Source organism: Schistocerca cancellata, chromosome 5 (assembly GCF_023864275.1).
Source record: "Schistocerca cancellata isolate TAMUIC-IGC-003103 chromosome 5, iqSchCanc2.1, whole genome shotgun sequence".
Classification (NCBI taxonomy): Eukaryota; Metazoa; Arthropoda; class Insecta; order Orthoptera; family Acrididae; genus Schistocerca; species Schistocerca cancellata.
Window position 1 is genome coordinate 650,347,792 of NC_064630.1, and position 19,608 is coordinate 650,367,399.

General features: G+C 42.7%; 1 protein-coding gene across 2 annotated transcripts in view; it reads right to left on the minus strand.

Annotated features, from left to right (window-relative positions):
- Window positions 1-19,608, minus strand: part of LOC126187757 (trypsin-3-like) — a 194,664-nt gene that overhangs the window by 40,352 nt on the left and 134,704 nt on the right. For both annotated transcript variants that reach the window (XM_049929018.1, XM_049929017.1), the window contains exon 4: window positions 6,727-6,892. In XM_049929018.1, coding sequence (XP_049784975.1) covers window positions 6,727-6,892 — 166 coding nt within the window. The remainder of the gene's footprint in view (window positions 1-6,726; window positions 6,893-19,608) is intronic.

Below are 19,608 nucleotides of genomic sequence, written 5' to 3' on the forward strand. Positions count from 1 at the left end.
GTATGCGAAACGTCTCGCTATGTTCATTGTTATTCAGTGATCGTCGCTGACTGAGACCATCGCCGGTGGAGAATAAGGAGCTAGCCGCTGCGTAGAAAGGCCTTGTCTCCTATGGATACAACGCTCTGTTGGCTCGGTGGATGATACACTACTGGCCCTTAAAATTGGTACACCACGAAGATGATGTGCTGTAGACGCGAAATTTAACCGACAGGAAGAAGATGCTGTGATATGCAAATGATTAGCTTTTCAGAGCATTCACACAAGGTTGGCGCCGGAGGCGACACCTACAACGTACTGACGTGAGGAAAGTTTTCAACCGATTTCTCATACACAAACAGCAGTTGACCGGCGTTGCCTGGTGAAACGTTGTTCTGATGCCTCGTGTAAGGAGGAGAAATGCGTACCATCACGTTTCCGACTTTGATAAATGTCGGATTGTAGCCTATCGCGATTGCGGTTTATCGTATCGCGACACTGCTGCTCGCGTTGGTCGAGATGCAATGTCTGTTAGCAGAATATGGAACCGGTGGGTTCAGGAAGGTAATACGGAACGCCGTGCTGGATCCCAACGGCCTCGTATCACTAGCAGTCGAGATGACAGGCATCTTATCCGCATGGCTGGAACGGATCGTACAGCCACGTCTCGATCCCTGAGTCAACAGACGGGGACGTTTGCAAGACAACAACAATCTGCACTAACAGTTCGATGACGTTTGCAGCAGCATGGACTATCAGCTCGGAGACCATGGCTGCGGTTACCCTTGACGGTGCATCACAGACAGGAGCGCCTGCGGTGGTATACTCAACGACGAACCTGGGTGCACGAATGGCAAAACATCATTTTTTTAGATGAATCCAGGTTCTGTTTACAGTATCATGATGGTCACACCCGTGTTTGGCGACACCGCGGTGAATGCACATTGGAAGAGTGTATTCGTTATCGCCATACTGGCGTGTCACCCGGCGTGATGGGTGCCATTGGTTACACGTCTCGGTCACCTCTTGTTCGCATTGACGGCACTTTGAACAATGGACGTTGCATTTCAGATGTGTTACGACCCATGGCTCTACCCTTCATGCGATCCCTGCGAAACCCTACATTTCAGCAGGATAATACACGACCGCATGTTGCAGGTCCTGTACGGGACTTTCTGGATACAGAAAATGTTCGACTGCTGCCCTGGCCAGCACATTCTCCAGATCTCTCACCAATTGAAAGCGTCTGGTCAATGGTATCCGAGCAACTGGCTCGTTACAATACGCCAGTCACTACTCTTGATGAACTGTGGTATCGTGCTGAAGCTGCATGGGCATCTGTACCTGTACAGCTCTGTTTGACTCAAATCCCAGGCGTATTAAGGCCGTTATTAGGGCTAGAAGTGGTTGTCCTGGGTACTGATTTCTCAGGATCTATGCACCCAAATTGCGTGAAAATGTAATCACATGTCAGTTCTAGTATAATATATTTGTCCAATGAATACCTGTTTATCATCTGCATTTCTTCTTGGTGTAGCAATTTTAATATCCAGTAGTGTAGTTTCGGACATGGGTTTGCATCCGCAGTTTATTTTTCTCTCGGTACCCTATAAAGTCTCCAGTGTTTTCGGTATACAAGAGAAAAATAAACTGCAGACAGTATTCACATGTACCACTGAATGTGCTAGTCATATCACTGTATGACACTTAGTTCCGAGGATGAAGACTGAGCAGAAGATGTGACCGAGCGGTTGTAAGCGCTCTCTCTTAACCGTCTCCTCCTCTCCTCTATCTGTTTCCATCTCATCCTCTCCTCTATCTGTATCCATCTCCTCCTCTCCTCTCGCAGTCTGTCCATCTTCTCTTACTCCCTTCTCTCTCCACGTCATCATTCCTTCCCAAATAGGAGGTTGCTGGTTCTGACACCCACAATATTTCTTTCCAGACAGGAAGTACTATGTGGACCAAGTTTGGGTGAAATCTGTCGAGTGTTTTAGGAGAAGACGTGAAACATACATACACACATACATTTTATATTGTTTATAGATTACAGTGAAAATATGTGGCTACATATTTATGTAAATACTAAGTTCATTTACAATTTAGTACTCGTCATACAGTTTTACAGCTGACACTGCCACCTGCCACGTAGCTAAAGGAACTTTCCAATCCTTGAATCTACATATTCAGATAATTTGTAGAAAGAAAGCCTAATCAGATATGCGATTAATTTTCTTGCGAATGCTTAGGGATTTCCAATTTCATACATTATGTTAGACGACAGCTTATTGAGTATCCTACGACCAGGGTACATGTCTTCATTGTGAACCATAGACAAAGAGGCAAACCCCATACGAAAATTACTTTTTTCTTGTATTGCGATCGTTGAAACCATTCTTGTATTGCAGTCGTTGAAATCATAGTTCAGCTGATTGATTTTTATTATCAGTACAAAAATCGTTAAAGGGAATATACGGGGAACTGAGTGTAAGAATGCAAAGACTCTTGAAGATGCCTCTGAAAGTTTTACAGTTATCTGCCTTACACAATATTCTTACCGTTTATTTCTGATGATTAAATTTACCTTAGGTGCGCTGCCCCAGAAGATCATTGCACAGAACTAGCAGTGAAAACAGGCAAATAAGTATTCTCGTCTTTAAGTTAACACAATGGGAGAGGCTTCTAAGGGCACAACACGCAGAAACTGAACTTGTTGGTTAATTTGGTTATGTGTTGACATCATTTTAATTTGTTATCCAACAGAATCCCAGGCCATTTTACATGGTCAATTTCATTCAGCGTACCGCCATTAATGTCTACTTCTCATGCTGATAAGACATTATTAGCTGCCTGAATCTGCATGATGCTTTAACAGTTTGCTGTGAACTGCTTTTAGCCTATTCAGTTATCATCAGTGCTGTGTCTACTGCAGTTGAGTTTGGACCCATAATTACTATGCTTGTGTCACCAGCAAACGTTACAGTTTTTGAATCTCCTTTTAAAGCCATTATATCATTTATGTAGGTTAGAAACAAGAGTGGATCTAGAACCGACCCTTGTGGGACTCAACTTGTTATGGACCACCCATTCTTAAGCCTAGTTTACACGACGGCATTGGGTTGCGCCACTCGTTGCGTGAAATGAGTTGCACGCAAGTGGTTTCATATGTCACTGTAGACAGGGCGACACCAGTATACACTTCAGTTTCGACGTTTTGTGGGTCCCTGAGTCGTGTCTGAAATGAAAGTTTTGGAAGCTGCACGTCGCACGAGTTGTGATGGAGTTAAAGCTTGTTGTGTGAAATCGCCGCACAAGAAAAACATAAGAAAGGAGGATAGGAGGCGTTCTTTTCGTGAATCGCTACTGAGGAAATTTAGAGAACCAGCATTTGAGGCTGACTGCAGTACAATTTTACTGCCGCCAACTTACATTTCGCGAAAGACCACAAAGATAAGGTAAGAGAGATTAGGGCTCGTACAGAGGCACATAGGCAGTCATTTTTCCCTCGTTCTGTTTGGGAGTGGAACAGGGAGAGAAGATGCTAGTTGTGGTACGAGGTACCCTCCGCCACGCACCGTATGGTGGATTGCGGAGTATGTATATAGATTTAGATGTAGAAGAAACGTGTTTCGATTCGTGACTGGATGAAGAAAAGACGTAAGCTTGGTTGGTTAGCATCCTTGCTGAAATAATTTATAACGGAAGATGCAAGAAGTTCTTTTAATTGTCTTAGAATGTCACCAGAACTGTTCACGTTTCTTCTGAATAGAGTTAATTATGCGATAAGGAATAGATGTAGCCGGCCGGAATGGCCGAGTGGTTCTAGACGCTACAGTCTGGAACCGTTCGACCGCTACGGTCACAGGTTCGGATCCTGCATCGGGAATGGATGTATGTGATGTCCTTAGGTTAGTTAGGTTTAAGTAGTTCTAAGTTCTAGGGGACTGATGACGGAAATTAAGTCCCATAGTGCTCAGAGCCATTTGAATAAATGTACTGTAATGCATGAAGCACTGTCGGCAGAACTGAAATTACATATCATATCATATCGGCTTGCTGTAAGATACGGTTTTAGTTGGTGATGACGCTATTTCATTAACACCAATAATTATAAACATTAACAGTGCTCAGAGCCATTTGAATAAATGTACTGTAATGCATGAAGCACTGTCGGCAGAACTGAAATTACATATCATATCATATCGGCTTGCTGTAAGATACGGTTTTAGTTGGTGATGACGCTATTTCATTAACACCAATAATTATAAACATTAACAGTAATTATTATTAACATTAGTAACAATAATTACTCGAAGCAGGCCGCATTAAGAAGAGTATGGTTTGCAAACTACCCTCTTGATGAGACATCTTTACAGTGGCAATGTTTCAAAATTCTAACATTTGTAAATGGGATCACTGCAGCGACGTTTTAAATAGATGAATATTGAATATGTTGCTTATTTTTGTAATCATCATCACTGAAATGCCACAAACACCTATGGAAAGCACATACATCCAAAAAGCGAACATTATTCTCCGTTCCCCACTTCATATTTCTACTCTACGAATTCACATAACCTCAAACTTATGCAACTAGTATCGCCAAAGTTGGAACACGCCGAAAGTGTTTAGTTTCACCAACGAGTTGCGCAAACGTGCGGCGCGCATGCGCAGTGGCCGGTAGCGCAATTGCCTGCAACCGTGTCGTCGTGTAAACTAGGCTTTAGGTTAGTTTCATGCCTGTGACATAGACTATTAACTGGGCTCTATTCTTTATGTGTGAAGGTACAAGGTATAAGTTGTTCGTCATCAACAAAACTAAATATTCGTTTCCGACCATTACTACCTTATTATAAAGCTTATCATCTCTGTAACTTTGACCCAAAAGGTTTAGGACACGATCTAGTTGCGGTTGTAAAACTTCCACTGTTTTCTACATGTTGTTGATGTTGTGGTCTTCAGTCCAGAGACTGGTTTGATGCAGCTCTCCATGCTACTCTATCCTGTGCAAGCTTCTTTATCTCCCAGTACCTACTGCAGCCTACATCCTTCTTCTAGTCAAGTTGTGCCCCAAACTCCTCTTCGCCCCAATTCTATTCAATACCTCCTCATCAGTTATGTGATCTACCATCTAATCTTCAGCATTCCTCTCTAGCACCACATTTCGAAAGTTTCTATTCTCTTCTTGTCTAAACTATTTATCGTTCACGTTTCACTTCCATACATAGCTACACTCCATACAAATACTTTCAGAAACGACTTCCTGACGTTTATATCTAAACTCGATGTTAACAAATTTCTCTTCTTCAGAAACGCTTTCCTTGCCATTGCCAGTCTACATTTTATATCCTCTCTACTTCGACCATCATCAGTTATTTCGCTCCCCAAATAGAAAAACTTCTTTACTACTTTAAGTGTCTCATTTCCTAATCTAATTCCCTCAGCATCACCCGACTTAATTCGACTACATTCCTTTATCCTCATTTTGCTTTTGTTGATGTTCGTCTTATATCCTCCTTTCAAGACACTGTCCATTCCGCTCAACTGCTCTTCCAAGTCCTTTGCTGTCTCTGACAGAATTACAATGTCATCGGCGAACCTCAAAGTTTTTATTTCTTCTCCATGGATTTTAATACCTACTCCGTACTTTTCATTTGTTTCCTTTACTGCTTGCTCAATATACAGATTGTATAGCATTGGGGAGAGGCTACAACCCTGTCTCACTCCCTTCCCAACCACTGCTTCCCTTTCACGTCCCTCGACTCTTATAACTGCCATCTGCTTTCTGTAGAAATTGTAATAGCCTTTCGCTCCCTGTATTTTACCCCCGCCACCTTCAGAATTTGAAAGACAGTATTCCAGTCAACATTGTCAAAAGCTTTCTCTACGTCTACAAATGCTAGAAACGTAGGTTTGCCTTTCCTTAACCTTTCTTCTAAGATTAGTCGTAGGGTCAGTATTGCCTCACGTGTTCCAAGATGTCTACGGAATCCAACTGATCTTCCCCGAGGTCGGCTTCTACCAGTTTTTCCATTCGTCTATAAAGAATTCGCGTTAGTATTTTGCAGCTGTGACTTATTAAACTGAGAGTTCGGTAATTTTCACATCTATCAACACCTGCTTTCTTTGGGATTGGAATTATTATATTCTTCTTGAAGTCTGAGGGAATATCACCTGTCTCATACATCTTGCTCACCAGATGGTAGAGTTTTGTCAGGACTGTCTCTCCCAAGGGCGTCAGTAGTTCTAATGGAATGTTGTCTACTCCCGAGACCTATTTTCCACTTAGGTCTTTCAGTGCTCTGTCAAACTCTTCACGCAGTATCCTATCTCCCATTTCATCTTCATCTACCTCCTCTTCCATTCCCATAATATTGTTCTCAAGAAGATCTCCCCTGTATAGACCCTCTATATACTCCTTCCACCTTTCTGCTTTCCCTTCTTTGCTTAGAACTGGGTTTCCATCTGAGCCCTTGATATTCATACAAGTGGTTCTCTTTTCTCCAAAGGTCTCTTTAATTTTCCTGTAGGCAGTATCAGTCTTACCCCTCGTGAGATAAGCCTCTACATCCTTACATTTGTCCTCTAGCCATCCCTGCTTACATGCACAGGAGAATAAAACTTCAAAATGATGGTTGTATGTGGTACTGTTTAGCTGCAGCTAAAGATAAGCCTAGGAAGGGAAAACTTTACAAGGAAAACAGCAGCTGTGCGGCCAGTGAGCGTAATGAGAGTGTCGCCGCTTACCCCTGTACCGGCGCGGCGGCGGTCAGCACGTATCTGTTGTTGATGAGCGACCCGGTGGTGACGTTGTCCTCGCCGGCGTAGACCAGCGCCAGCCACGGCATCTCCGACGGCGACAGCGGCACACCCCCGGACAGCCGGCTGGCTGGGCGGTTGGGCCGGCCGCACACTGCAGCAGACAGACACAGACACCTCTCACTCTCTGTAAATGGCTCTGAGCACTATGGGACTCAACATCTTAGATCATAAGTCCCCTAGAACTTAGAACAACTTAAACCTAACTAACCTAAGGACATCACACACACCCATGCCCGAGGCAGGATTCGAACCTGCGACCGTAGCAGTCCCGCGGTTCCGGACTGCAGCGCCAGAACCGCTAGACCACCGCGGCCGGCACTCTCTCACTCTCTGTGTGGGACCACAGCGTGTCAGAGCAACACCGACTCAAAGGAAGGCCTCGGCGCCTGTTCGTGGCGTCACGTCAGCGAGGCACGGCGAACGCCAGGTCTGTTGCAGGCATACTCATAATGTTGGCGTCTCCCTCTCTGACACAGGAAAATGTGAAACTATTGGCGGTAGTTGACCAACACACGTTGTTCTGAGAGATTTCTGCAATCAATTAATTGTGCAATTCATTACACTTCTTAACAAATAGTGTACTCCTGAACTTAAATTTCCACCTGTTTTACGGATTGACATACAAAAACAACTTCATGGTCCAGCAGCAACAGAATTCGTGCTTATTTACCTTATTCGTAAATCTGAGGCAGTTACGTTTGTACTGGATTGCTTTTACAGGAAACTGTGAACATATTGGGGCTCTTCTTTAGGTATCTTGGTAGACTATGGGGTGAGGGGCACTGAATGGTAATGAAATATCTTGCGATTGTACACGTTGGGGGAGGGGGTGGGGGACAGAAGAAGAGGCAAAAGAGAGATAGTTGATTTATCAAGTAATTTTTTTTATCTTATAAGGTTTCTCCTTTCAGTTGCAAGAGGGGAATATTAATCTTTTGTAATGTGCATGCTTAAAAAAGTTTAAGCTCAGCAATATTTTCCATGTATGAAGCTATTTTGTTTCCTGTTTAGAATTCCTTTCGTTGAAAACGACTGTAATATAATGACTGGCAACAGTTGGACATTTACACATGTAAATTAGTTCACATTTCCAGTGACGATGTCAAACGAAAATAAATAAATAAAAGAAACGAGTTAATTGTGAGGGTGGATCACGTAAATATAGTTACTTGAATATAAAATTTCCAAAGCTTGCAATGGGGCAAAGCATCTTCTCATATTGATCAACGTTTGTTTAGACAGGATTTAGTAATACAGAACTATGATCTTCATTTGTAGCTTTATGATAGTAAGAAAATCTTTCACCTAAATAAAACTGCAGAATCCAAAACTACCAAAAATTTTGTCCAAAAATAAGAGATTTATAATGATAAGCACGCCCAGGCGTTTCTGCCTGCAACAGACCTGGCGTTCGCCGTGCCTAGCTGACGTGACGTCACCAACAAGCACCGAGGCCTTCCTTTGAGTCGGTGTTGGTCAGAGGGACTGAGACTGGCAGTCACTACGAATACATTCTTCTCAGTGGATGGCTGCGTCAAGTAGGAAATCGAACCAACGTTTCGATAACTAGATGTGGCTTTTATCAGAAATTGCCATCTACACATACACTTAGGTGACAAAAGTCATAGAATAGCTCCTAATATCGTGTCAGACCTCCTTTTGTCTTTGTAGTGCCATGGACTCAGTAAGTCGCTGGAGTCCCCTGCAGAAATATTGAGACAAGCTGCCTCTACAGCCACCCATAATTTGCCTGCGCAGGATTAATGTAGGAACTGACCTCCCAGTTATGTCTCATAAATGTTCGACGTAACCACGTCCGGTGATCTGGGTGGCCCAATCACTCGCTCGAATTGTCCAGAATGTTCTTCAAACCAACTCCGAACAATCGTGGCTCAGTGATATGGCGCACTGTCATCCATGGAAATTCCATCGTTGTTTGGAGAACATGAAGTCCATGGCAGCAAACGGTCCCCAAGTAACCGAATATAAACATTTCCAGTCAATGACAGGTTCAACTGGACTAGAGGACCATGTAAACACAGCCCACACATTACGGGGCCACCACCAGCTTGCACACTGCCTTGTTGATAATTTGGGTCCATGCCTTCGTGGCGTCCGCGCCAAGCTCGAACCCTACCATCAGCTAATACCAACAGAAACGAGCTGACCAGGCAACAGTTTTCCAGTCGTCTATGATCCAAGTGACATCGTAACAAACCTAGGAGATGCGTAGCACGTGATGTCGTGCTGCTAGTAAAGGCACTCGCGTCTGTCGTCTGCTGCCGAAGCCCCTTAAAGCCTTTCGCCGCGCTGTCCTAATTGATACGGCCGTCGTACGTCTCACATTCATTTCTGAGATTTTTCTCGCAGTGTTGCACGTCTGTTGGCACTGAAAACTCTACACAACGCCGCTGCTCTCGGTCGTTAAGTGGAGGCCCTCAACCAGTGCGTTGTCCGTTGTGGGAGTTAATGCCTAAAATTTGTTATTTTTGGCACAGTCTGGACACTGCGAATCTCGAAATATTGAATTCCCTAACGACACTGCGGACCTCGACATATTGAATTCCCTAACGATTTCCGACATGGAATGCCCCATCAGTCTAGCTCAAACTACCAGTCCGCGTTCAAAGTCTGTTAATTCCCGTCGTGCGGCCATAATCACGTCGGCCACATGAATCACATGAGTACAAATGACAGCTCTGCCACTGCACTGTTCTTTTATCTCTTGTATACGCAAAGCTAACGCCACCTGTATATGTGAGTATCGCTGTCCCATGACTTTTGTCTCCCGTCGTGTTTTTCTGTCTGTATGTGAAGACTAATCACAGGAATTACTGTAGGGATTTTGGTACAGTTTCTTCTAACAGATAACTCGATTCCACGTTTATGTATCCATTTTTTACTTGGTTTGTGTATACAACTGAAACGCTACCTTACGTACGTAGTCCAACCATAGATACTTACAGGGTGCTACCCGTGCGGAGCTGAGTTGGGTCGCTACTACAGTACTAATTTAGTTGTACTTGAGCTCTAATCAATATACTGATTTTTTCCCCTATAAAAATATGGAAAGTATGGATCAAGTGTTTTGTGGAGGAGTTGATGTCATATAATAAATGTAATTTAAAACAGGTATCTTAGTATCCGTGGCCTGCATTGCCGAAACCTGAATATCTCGTGGGTTGCACACATTTACAGATTATTCTGTACCAAATACCTTCCATCTAACAAATTAAAATTCAACGTTTTCTTTTGCTAGAATCGCTGTAAGAAAGTACCTTAAATTGAAACATGTATAGCCATTTCATTAAAAGAACATACTGAATCTACAAAAGGACAAAAATTAAGAACAACCTCCCTAGGCTTTTATAGCCATATAAGAGAGCCAGATAACGTGTATAACTCAACATTACTACAAAAAGTTGTTCCATCGTTAACGTTATTTAACATACAACCCGCAAGTATGGAGAATGTAATCCAAAGCTACGCTTTTCGGGAGTCAAGCTCCTATTATCTGGCTGTCTGCGTTCAATCCTTTGTGCACACACGCTTAAAATGCGCGAAGTAGCTAAAAAGTAAAAACACAATAAAAATATTCGGGCATAAAGTGCGCGTCCTACATTAAAATCAGAAACACCTGCTTCTCTTTTTCGCTTCTCCGTGCTACCGCCCATTCACCAGAGTGCTCCTTACCAGTAGTGGTAACAGCAGCTACATCTGCTTCAAGTCAAAATATGCCTTTTCACACGCCGACTAATTATGCAAACAAGTATAGAGCTCCAACTGACTGCAATGAATCATCAGCCGCTCCATAGCATTAATGTCCTTTGCAACATCTTTCCCTTGCAAATATGGCGTGGCTGAAGGCTCCATGCCATCATTTGCAGCTGTATACAGAACCAGCCAGTGCACGGAAAGGTAGAGATTGTGACTTGGAGCAGATTGTGATACCAATATAGAAATCCGTTGAATGGATCGTAGTATGGAGAAACTGAAAAGAAAATCAGGTATTGCCGATTTTGCAGTAAAGACGTGGACATTATGCTCCAATATTTTTATTATGTTGTTATTTAATGACTATTTCGTGCTTTTGAGGTACGTGTGTATGAAAGCTTGAACGCAGACATCCGGATGATAGGAGCTCGACACCCGAAAGGCGTAGCTGTGCATTACTTCCCAACATTTGGGCGTTATAAGCCAACGAGAGGTAACGACCATTTTCATAAGCACTCCTCCAGTCGTTAAGATGGATAACATAAGAAAGTGTTGTTGTTCTGCAACCAGATGACTTTGCTAAATGTTAAAATGTGAGTGAAATCTTATGGGACTTAACTGCTAAGGTCATCAGTCCCTAAGCTTATACACTACTTAAACTAAATTATCCTAAGGACAAACACACACACTCATGCCCGAGGGAGGACTCGAACCTCCGCCGGGACCAGCCGCACAGTCCATGTCAGCAGCATCTTAGACCGCTCGGCTAATCCCCGCAGATGACTTTGCTGTCACATAATTCTGGAAATATTATCCTATTTGGTAACACCCAAATACAGAGTAGCCAAAAAAGGATATATAACTCGAATACGAGTGAATACACAGAAGAAAATTCATGCATTTTTAAACTTGTTTACAAAATGTGTTAACAGCCGACAACGATGTGTGAAGTTTTTGACCACAATGAGGCACAAACCGGGAAACAGGTATTTCCTGCCTGAAAATTTGGATGTCAAAGATGAAGAACTTTTCTATTTTCCGCTTACTAAAATTCTTTCATTGTTATTTTGAATAACCTAAACAAATATTTCAACTTAAACATTACGTAAAAATGTAATCACTGGCCGCTGTAACGTTTCAGATAATTTACGAAAGGTAATGATTGAGACTCGATCAGTGTTTTGACGACTGCAGAGCATTTGGTGGAAAGACATGACTACTTGAACAAAACACTCTTTTGTAGGTTTCAAACTGCCTACCTCGGTTTGCTGCGCGACTGACCCCGAACAAATTCAGAGCCGGGGAAGGTTATGTTGTGTTATCGAGCAGGCCGAGGCAACAATGACGTTCCCTTGTTTCTCTGTGGTTGAAAAAGTAAACGCGGTGCAGATATCAACACTGAAACCTGCTGACCACATAACAACTGCCAGTCTTTTTTTTTCTACCTGGTTGTTTTGAAATTTACTTTTTGTACGAAAAACACGTAAAGTCTCTTGTAATTTTTTCCGTGTGTCATGTCAAAAACGATGTTTACTCTGTGCCCAACACGATTTCGCTGGTCGGATATAGCCCCTTGGCCGTGGTTTACTTGATACTACTCTTGAATATTATTCGCCAGTAACGTTCTAACACAAAACACGAAATTCCCTGTCAGTAGCTCATCAGGTTACAGCGCCATAAGAGTTCACGTATCGGAGAGAAACATCTGCTCTCAGTCTGTAGGCTGACATCCTAGGAGACTTCTGAAGGCGGGAGCAGTTGTAGTGGATTCGTAAATAACCAGTTGGAAAATGGGAGAAACGTGTCTTCTGGTTGCTCGTGGACGAGCAGATGACCCTTTTGAGGCGAGTCAAACGGAAGCGACGAGAAAGTGGGACTTCACGTGATGAAGTTGCTATTGCGAGAGAGACAATGGCAAGAATGTCTCTTGGAAATGACGAAATGTGTACCAAAGTCCGAAAAGTTCAATAGAGTTAAACAAGTCTATTACCGCTTCGTAAAATTGTTTCGCATTTTGCTCGTGCTTGAGGCACCAACGTTTCCATCTGACCCTTTCAAGACAAATGCACAATATACTGTTCTACCGGTTCTCACTAATAGTTGTACCACATTGCAGTTGTGTGCCGAACATCATGATAGTGATCAAAGTAATGGAACTGAGTAATGTTCCCAAAAGATCAGTTTCAGTGTAGCTAGAAATACTGTACACCAATTGGTGTGCAGAGATTGAGGACACGTTATCATGTCCAAACTATACCGAAATGCAACGTAGTGAATGGTGTGGGGTAATGATCAAAGCAACAACGCCACTGCATAGCTTCGGAGAACGGCTGATCCCAGAGGAATGGTGATATTTTCAATTGTCTGTGACGCGTCGATGCCGATTTCAACTTCATGGGCCACAGTGCCCATCACGAAAAAATTTTGGGAGAATGGACACTGCGCCAACGCAGCCGCCTGCTGATTAACCCCAGCCATCATGTGCGGGGACCGCTCTTGGATGATCTGCTGTAGAGAAAAGGGTATCACCTCGTATCCAGAGTAGAAGAGCACAGCAGAACTTATAAACAGAGTAGAACATAACGACACACAAGTGCTTAACACTGGCGGTGATGACAGAAACAGATAACGTGTACCTAATGTTACGGAAGTCGGACTGTTCACTATGGCCGAACGACTTGTGGAAGCTGAAGCAGCACGTTTCTGGTGTTCCTTAATGAACATTATTACTTAGACACTGCAGATAATGGCGTTATGTAGTCACACTCTTTTAACAAGTTGCTGTTGTCTCATTGTAAACGGCTGCTACTGTCGCAGTTTCCAATCCTGTCTCGGTAACGGATGAGTGTGATGTCCTTACGTTCGTTGGGTTTCCGTAGTTCTAAGTCTAGGGGACCTCAGACGTTAAGTCCCATAGTGCTTAGAGCCATTTGAATCATTTTTTTCATTGTAAACTATCTGCAGAGATATTAAATATATGAGTAGTTAAAGAATAGTAATTCATCACATTGTCGGAAGCGCCAGGAATGGTACTCCACTTTATCGTCTGATACCACACTAATTCTTTCCTGTCAGCTACGACAATTCTTTTACAATACATATTCTTCATACTATCCTGTACTTGATTACCTTTATTTTCTTTTACGTATTGCCTTTTGAATTAAAAAGTTAATAGTTTCAGCTTTGTACCTGGATGTAACAGCCTTGCAATTTCACATTTAGCACTGTGTCGATGTTGCTTAAGCATTAGTCAAAACAAAAGTTTCTGCTAATTAAAGACCTGATATCTTATGGGATTGCCACTGAAGAAAACTGCAAGTCTGGAACACCACGGCACTTATTTTTTAAACCAATTTCAATGTGACACGCAGATTCAGTAGTTTCAGAAACAGTTGTATATATATATATATATATATATATATATATATATATATATATTTATTTATTTATTTATTTATTTATTTATTTACACACTGCTTCTTGCAGTAGTTAACCTGAACACTGAAGCCGGCTATTTGCGGTGAATGAAAGGGCGGATGCAGCAGCCAAGGAGGCGTGTCGTGATCCTCATTTATTTCGGTGTGTCATCCCCCTGCATGCTTTCACCTCGCCGTTGAGCTAGAGTCATGCGTCGTTGGGAAGACGGGTGGCTGGAAGTGGCAGGTAACAAGCTGCGACTGGCAAATCCAACTACGCGGCCGTGGCGTACCTCCTTCCAGTCACGAAGACGGGGTGATTTCGTACTTACTCGTCTTCGCGTAGACCACAGTCCTCTGGCCCATGGCTTCTTGATCCGGAGAGAAGTCCCTCGAGTGTGTGATGCTTGCGCCGAACAGATCACTGTGCATCACGTTTTACTATACTCTGTTTTGTTTTCGGACGAGAGGGCACCGGCAGATTTGCCTGCAGGTCTTCCCTCTACTTCAAGTGACGTTCAAACGAACGTGGTGCGGCTTTTAAGATTTTCTGAGCTATCTAACTTGTTCCCGAAAATTTTAGGGAGTTGTTATTAATGTGTTAACAGGGTGACTCACCCGTGTTTTTGTAAGTTGTCAGCCAGTTACATTTCCCTGTGTCTTTCATTTAGCTCTTCGATGGTTTTACATCTGTTTTAATGCTACGTGTAATACCTTCCGCCCTTTCTCAGCCGTCTTCAGGCGTGCGAAGTAGAGTGATTGTGTGATTCAACGCCAGTGAGATTGGAGAAATGAGTGTCATTTTATGGATTTCCTCCTTACTGTGTGCAACAATTTTAGAGATTTTATTTACATTCGTTTATTTTAATGAGTATAAGGGCGCTGATAACCTCGGCGTTGAGCGCCCATAAGCTCCAAACACACACACACACACACACAAATGCCAGCTATTTATTGAAAGATATGTATTTCTAATTTTACATGCAGAAAAGTTTTTAATTCGTCCTAACGCTTATCGTTAAGAGACCTTACAATTACATACTTAGATTCGCCATGGATCTGTAATTTTGTTATACATTCGCGGATGCATAATATTATCGATTTTAGTGGGTTTTGAAGATCGATAAGTGTTGAGAACATTTACGTGATTTATATAAAACAGGTGAACATTAACGGACTGGCTCGTATTTCGTCGCTGTAGTTTGGCCTTCGCTGAGAGAGGACGACAGTCGATGTTCCCCAACGGGCAGTAAGAGATGAAGCAATGGCTCCTGTACAGAGCTTCCTATGCCAGTGAATGTTCCTAGGCGAAGGAACCATTATGTTTCTAGAAAGATTATGCAATTTTTGACGAAGTAAAACTCAGGAGATAAAATTACCACTACATGGAAAATTCTAACAATAGAACAGTAACTACCTAAGGCATTTATCTTTTTTCGAAGCATTGAAGGCGCTCAACATTAAAACTACTGAAATAATATTATGCCTATAACCAAAGATTTTAAAAACTTATATTGAAATTTGTGAAAAACTTAATATTTATCAGGATCATTTATAAATAGGTAAAATTTGGTTTAATCTCTGCTGAGTAAGTAATTTTACGAAAGTTGTTACAGAATAAGAAACACTGTCAATGATTAGAACGCACTTTTAATTATTGATGCGTCTAGTTCTGTATTATTCTTGGAGAAACAGAACAGAGCCGGTTTTAGTGTAAAAAGCGGTAATACCTGTGAGTTCACTAAAAATGGGGTTAGAGGAAATTGTGTAGTTGTGATTTCTAACGGATGATAAACTTCACTCTTATACAGGAGATGATATCATGTCTTGGGAATGCTCGAGGTATGCAGCGATAAATAAGTGTCGCTAATTGGGTCAGTTAGACTCACTGGGGCTTGTCTGAACCACCCGCTTATACTATTGGAGTGCTGTGTGACTGTTAACGTGGCTCGCCGGTCGCTGCTCATACAATTTACAGCTCTTGTGAGCGGTTCACTGTACTTGAACTGTAACAGTATGACCCTTGGATATTTCGATCGCGGAATTTGATGTGTCTTGGCGCAGCGTCGGACACAGCGCGCTAGGCGCTTCGTACGTTGATGGTCGCGAGAATGGACTGAGAATGACTTGAATATTGTCGCTTGTACATTTGAAAAATTTCCAGTTTCATTTTGTTTTATCATTTCATTTCTGTGTCTCTGATTACGTTCCCGAACACATTTATTAAAAAGGAACTTGTGCAGGTGGTGCTGCATAACTCGTAAATATTAACACAAGTCATATTAACACCCACCAAGAACTGATTGAATAAACCTTTTGCACTACCAGTTTCGATCAACGAACCGTAACATAAAGTGAAGTAAGTAGATGATCGGTTGATCGAAACGAATAGTAATAAAGGTTTATTTCTTCGGCTCTTTGTGGTTCTTATATATATGCCTTATTTTTGCTAATTAACTGATGGCCAAATGTAGGCATTTAATGAAAATTACGTATGGAAAGTGCTGTTTTTGAACGGATAAGATTCATTGGAAAGTCTATGTTTACCAACAATTTTTAAAGAAAAGCAAACACTTTTTTCTCGAAAATATTTCCTGTCTGTCGATCGCTCTTTTATTATCTCAAAATTACCTGTTTTGGGTAGTGTAGCACATCTTCAGAGCTGTTCAGAAACGTGAAAGTAAGTATTTTCTATACAGTTTTGACAACCACTTTTTCGCTTGAACTTAACCGTTTTGAACGTTTCCGAAGAGTCATTGCAGGATATGAATAAGCGTTTCAAAATTTCCTGTGGAGCCTTTGCTTTCAGGATTGATATTACAGGAATAAAATAATAACCGCCTATAAGTGCTATTTTACACAGTCATTATGGGTTTTAATTAAACATTATAAGACCTTCTGTGAACAACGTGCGTTCACTCGTTAGGTGCAGTGTGCTTTTCACCTGTCTAGCTAGAATCCTTGCTATGAGGCTTATGAATTTCAGATGTACTACATGAGAAAAATTTGGTAAGAATCCGAATGCAAGAAAGAAGTCAGATGTTTTGTTTTTAAACCGCCTCTAATTGAGCATAACACTTGTACTCTTATTATCAGTGCCAAGCAAAAAAAAATTATGCTGAAAAAGTCAGTGACAAGGGAATCCGACTAAATCATAGAAAAGATGGACATAAAAGATTCCGAATTCTGTATTGTAACTAATAGTCAAATCAACATGTCTGCATGCGTTATTTAAATTGATCAAAACGACAAGGAAATCATTGATGAAAATGGTAAACCATATCAGTTCATTTACCTTTCATAAAAATGACTGTTCTTGGTGACCGACAAAGGCGCATGTCTCATTGAATTAGAATAGATAATGATGAGGTCCCATACTCCGAGGAGCGTAGGGGACGATGCGGGAGACCCGCACCGCCGTACTAGACAAGGTCCTAGCGGAGGTGGTTTGCCATTCCCTTCCTCCGACCGTAATGAGGGTAAATGATGATGATGATGATGAAGACGACACAACAACACCCAGTCATCTCGAGGCAGGAAAAGTCCCTAACCCCCCTCGGGGACAGAACCCGGCAATCCGTGCGCGGCAAGCGAGAACGCTACGGCAAGACCACGAGCTGCGGACGTTAGAACAGAAAGACAGTGTTAAATACACAAATGGAAAACCTGAGGAACAGCTTACACCACTGCTCAGTGACCGCAGAGTCCAACGTGTAGCTGTTAGTGGGAATCAGTAGCAAGCGGCTGTCCTGCGAATTCGGCACTTTCCTGCTGTTGTAAGTTCTGCAGACAACTTCAAAGGAACGACGGACTCTGCATAACCTATATAATGACCTGGGAATAGCTCAGTCTATATTGTATTGCGTGGAACTAGAGACCTAGAAACGACGGAGAGGCTTCGTCCCCGCCGTAGCCCTCAGTGGTACACAACCCCACAACAGGCTACAGCAGTCCCCTCACCCCACCGCCGCCCCACACCGAACACAGGGTTATTGTGCGGTTCGGCCCCCAGTGGACCCCCCCCCCTCCACCCCTCGTGGAACGTCTCACACCAGACGCGTGCAACCCCAACGTTTGCGTGGTAGAGTAATTATGGTGTACGCGTACGTGGAGAAAGTGTTTGTGCAGCAATGGCCGACATAGTGTAACTGAGGCGGAATAGTGGGAACCAGTCCGCATTCGCCGAGGCGGATGGAAAACCGCCTAAAAAGCAATCCACAGACTGGCCGGCACACCGGACCTTGACACTAATCCGCCGGGCGGATTCGTGCCGGGGACCGGCACGCCTTCCCGCCCGGAAAGCAGTGCGTTGTACCGCACGGCTAACCGGGTGGCCCAAGATATACCACAAAAAACTATAGTTATTAATTAAAATTTTTGAAGCACTGTTCATGGAAAGAACAGCAGTCGAAAAGCACTAATAAAAATTTTGATTAAAAAACCGTCTTGACGCCATAAAGTAATTTATTTTTATCCTAGAAGGTTAGCGGTTTCGATCTGCCAGGGATCATCTGCACACCAGTTACTCCATGATGGCTGTTGGAACAGTTGATGTTCACGCCTTCGCAGAACGGTTCCTGCTCCGTTTCACCGTCTCCAATAGTCATCATGGAGTAACTGATCTGAAGATGATCTTACACAGATCGAAACCACTCACCTTTTAGAGTAAAAGTAAATCACTTTATGCTGTCAAGACAGTCTTCAATGAAAAGTTCTAGTAGTTATTATTGTTGGTTATTCATAATTCAGTCGTTACCTGCAGGTTCAGTGCAACGTTACTCGTAAAGAAAACTCTTAAAAAGATGCCAGGATACATTTAAGAGGGGTTCTTAAGGTAATAAAATAAATACATAAAAAGTATAAACTAGTTAATAAACTTCTAGAAGATAATGAACGACACAGCCATTCTGAACGGAAGAATGTGGATGTCCATTAGTGACTGTAGCAGCGAAAAGTAGGACGTTCAGCTGTACTGTTGTATCGCTTTGATGTCCTACTTCCGGCTATACGACAAAATGATCCACTAACGACATCAGAATGAAAATCTCGAAACCGGTTACGCCAATGAAAGTGACCTAATAGTGCCTGTATAAACCTGATTTTCCTTCAGAATTATTGAGATTCTTGGGAGGCCACTCGACAACAAAATTCTTGAGGCTCTCGTGTACCACCTATTGGCTTTCGTCTCGGGATTTTCGAACGTCGTTTCTTTAACGATTTCCCGGACGTTTCGCCAGTACGAGTGGCTGTCAGTGCCAGAGATTTATGCTCCATTACTGATGAAGGACTGGAGTCGAGACGGCGGCCGCAGGTTATTATACCCGCCACGCCAACGCAACGCCTGAAGTCCCGTCATTACCGCTATGGTTGTCCCCTGTTACCTGCAACGGTCGTTCGCTGCGGCACAGAACTCCACGATCCGTTTATCTTGAGGCTTTATTCTTCCTTGTTAAAACTATTCTCATGTTAATGAATTTCAGTGAATTTCTCGAACAAACGGGCGGGTAGCCAGAACTGCTCGTAGGGGGGAGCGGAAAGGACGCCTAACCACCACCACCCCTCCAAAAAAAAAAATAAAGTCTGGGCGTGTAATACATACAATGGAAATTTTCTAGTACCAAAATGATTTCTTAATATTATTTAATCTTTACTGCGACTGAAAGTCAAGTGAAAGAAA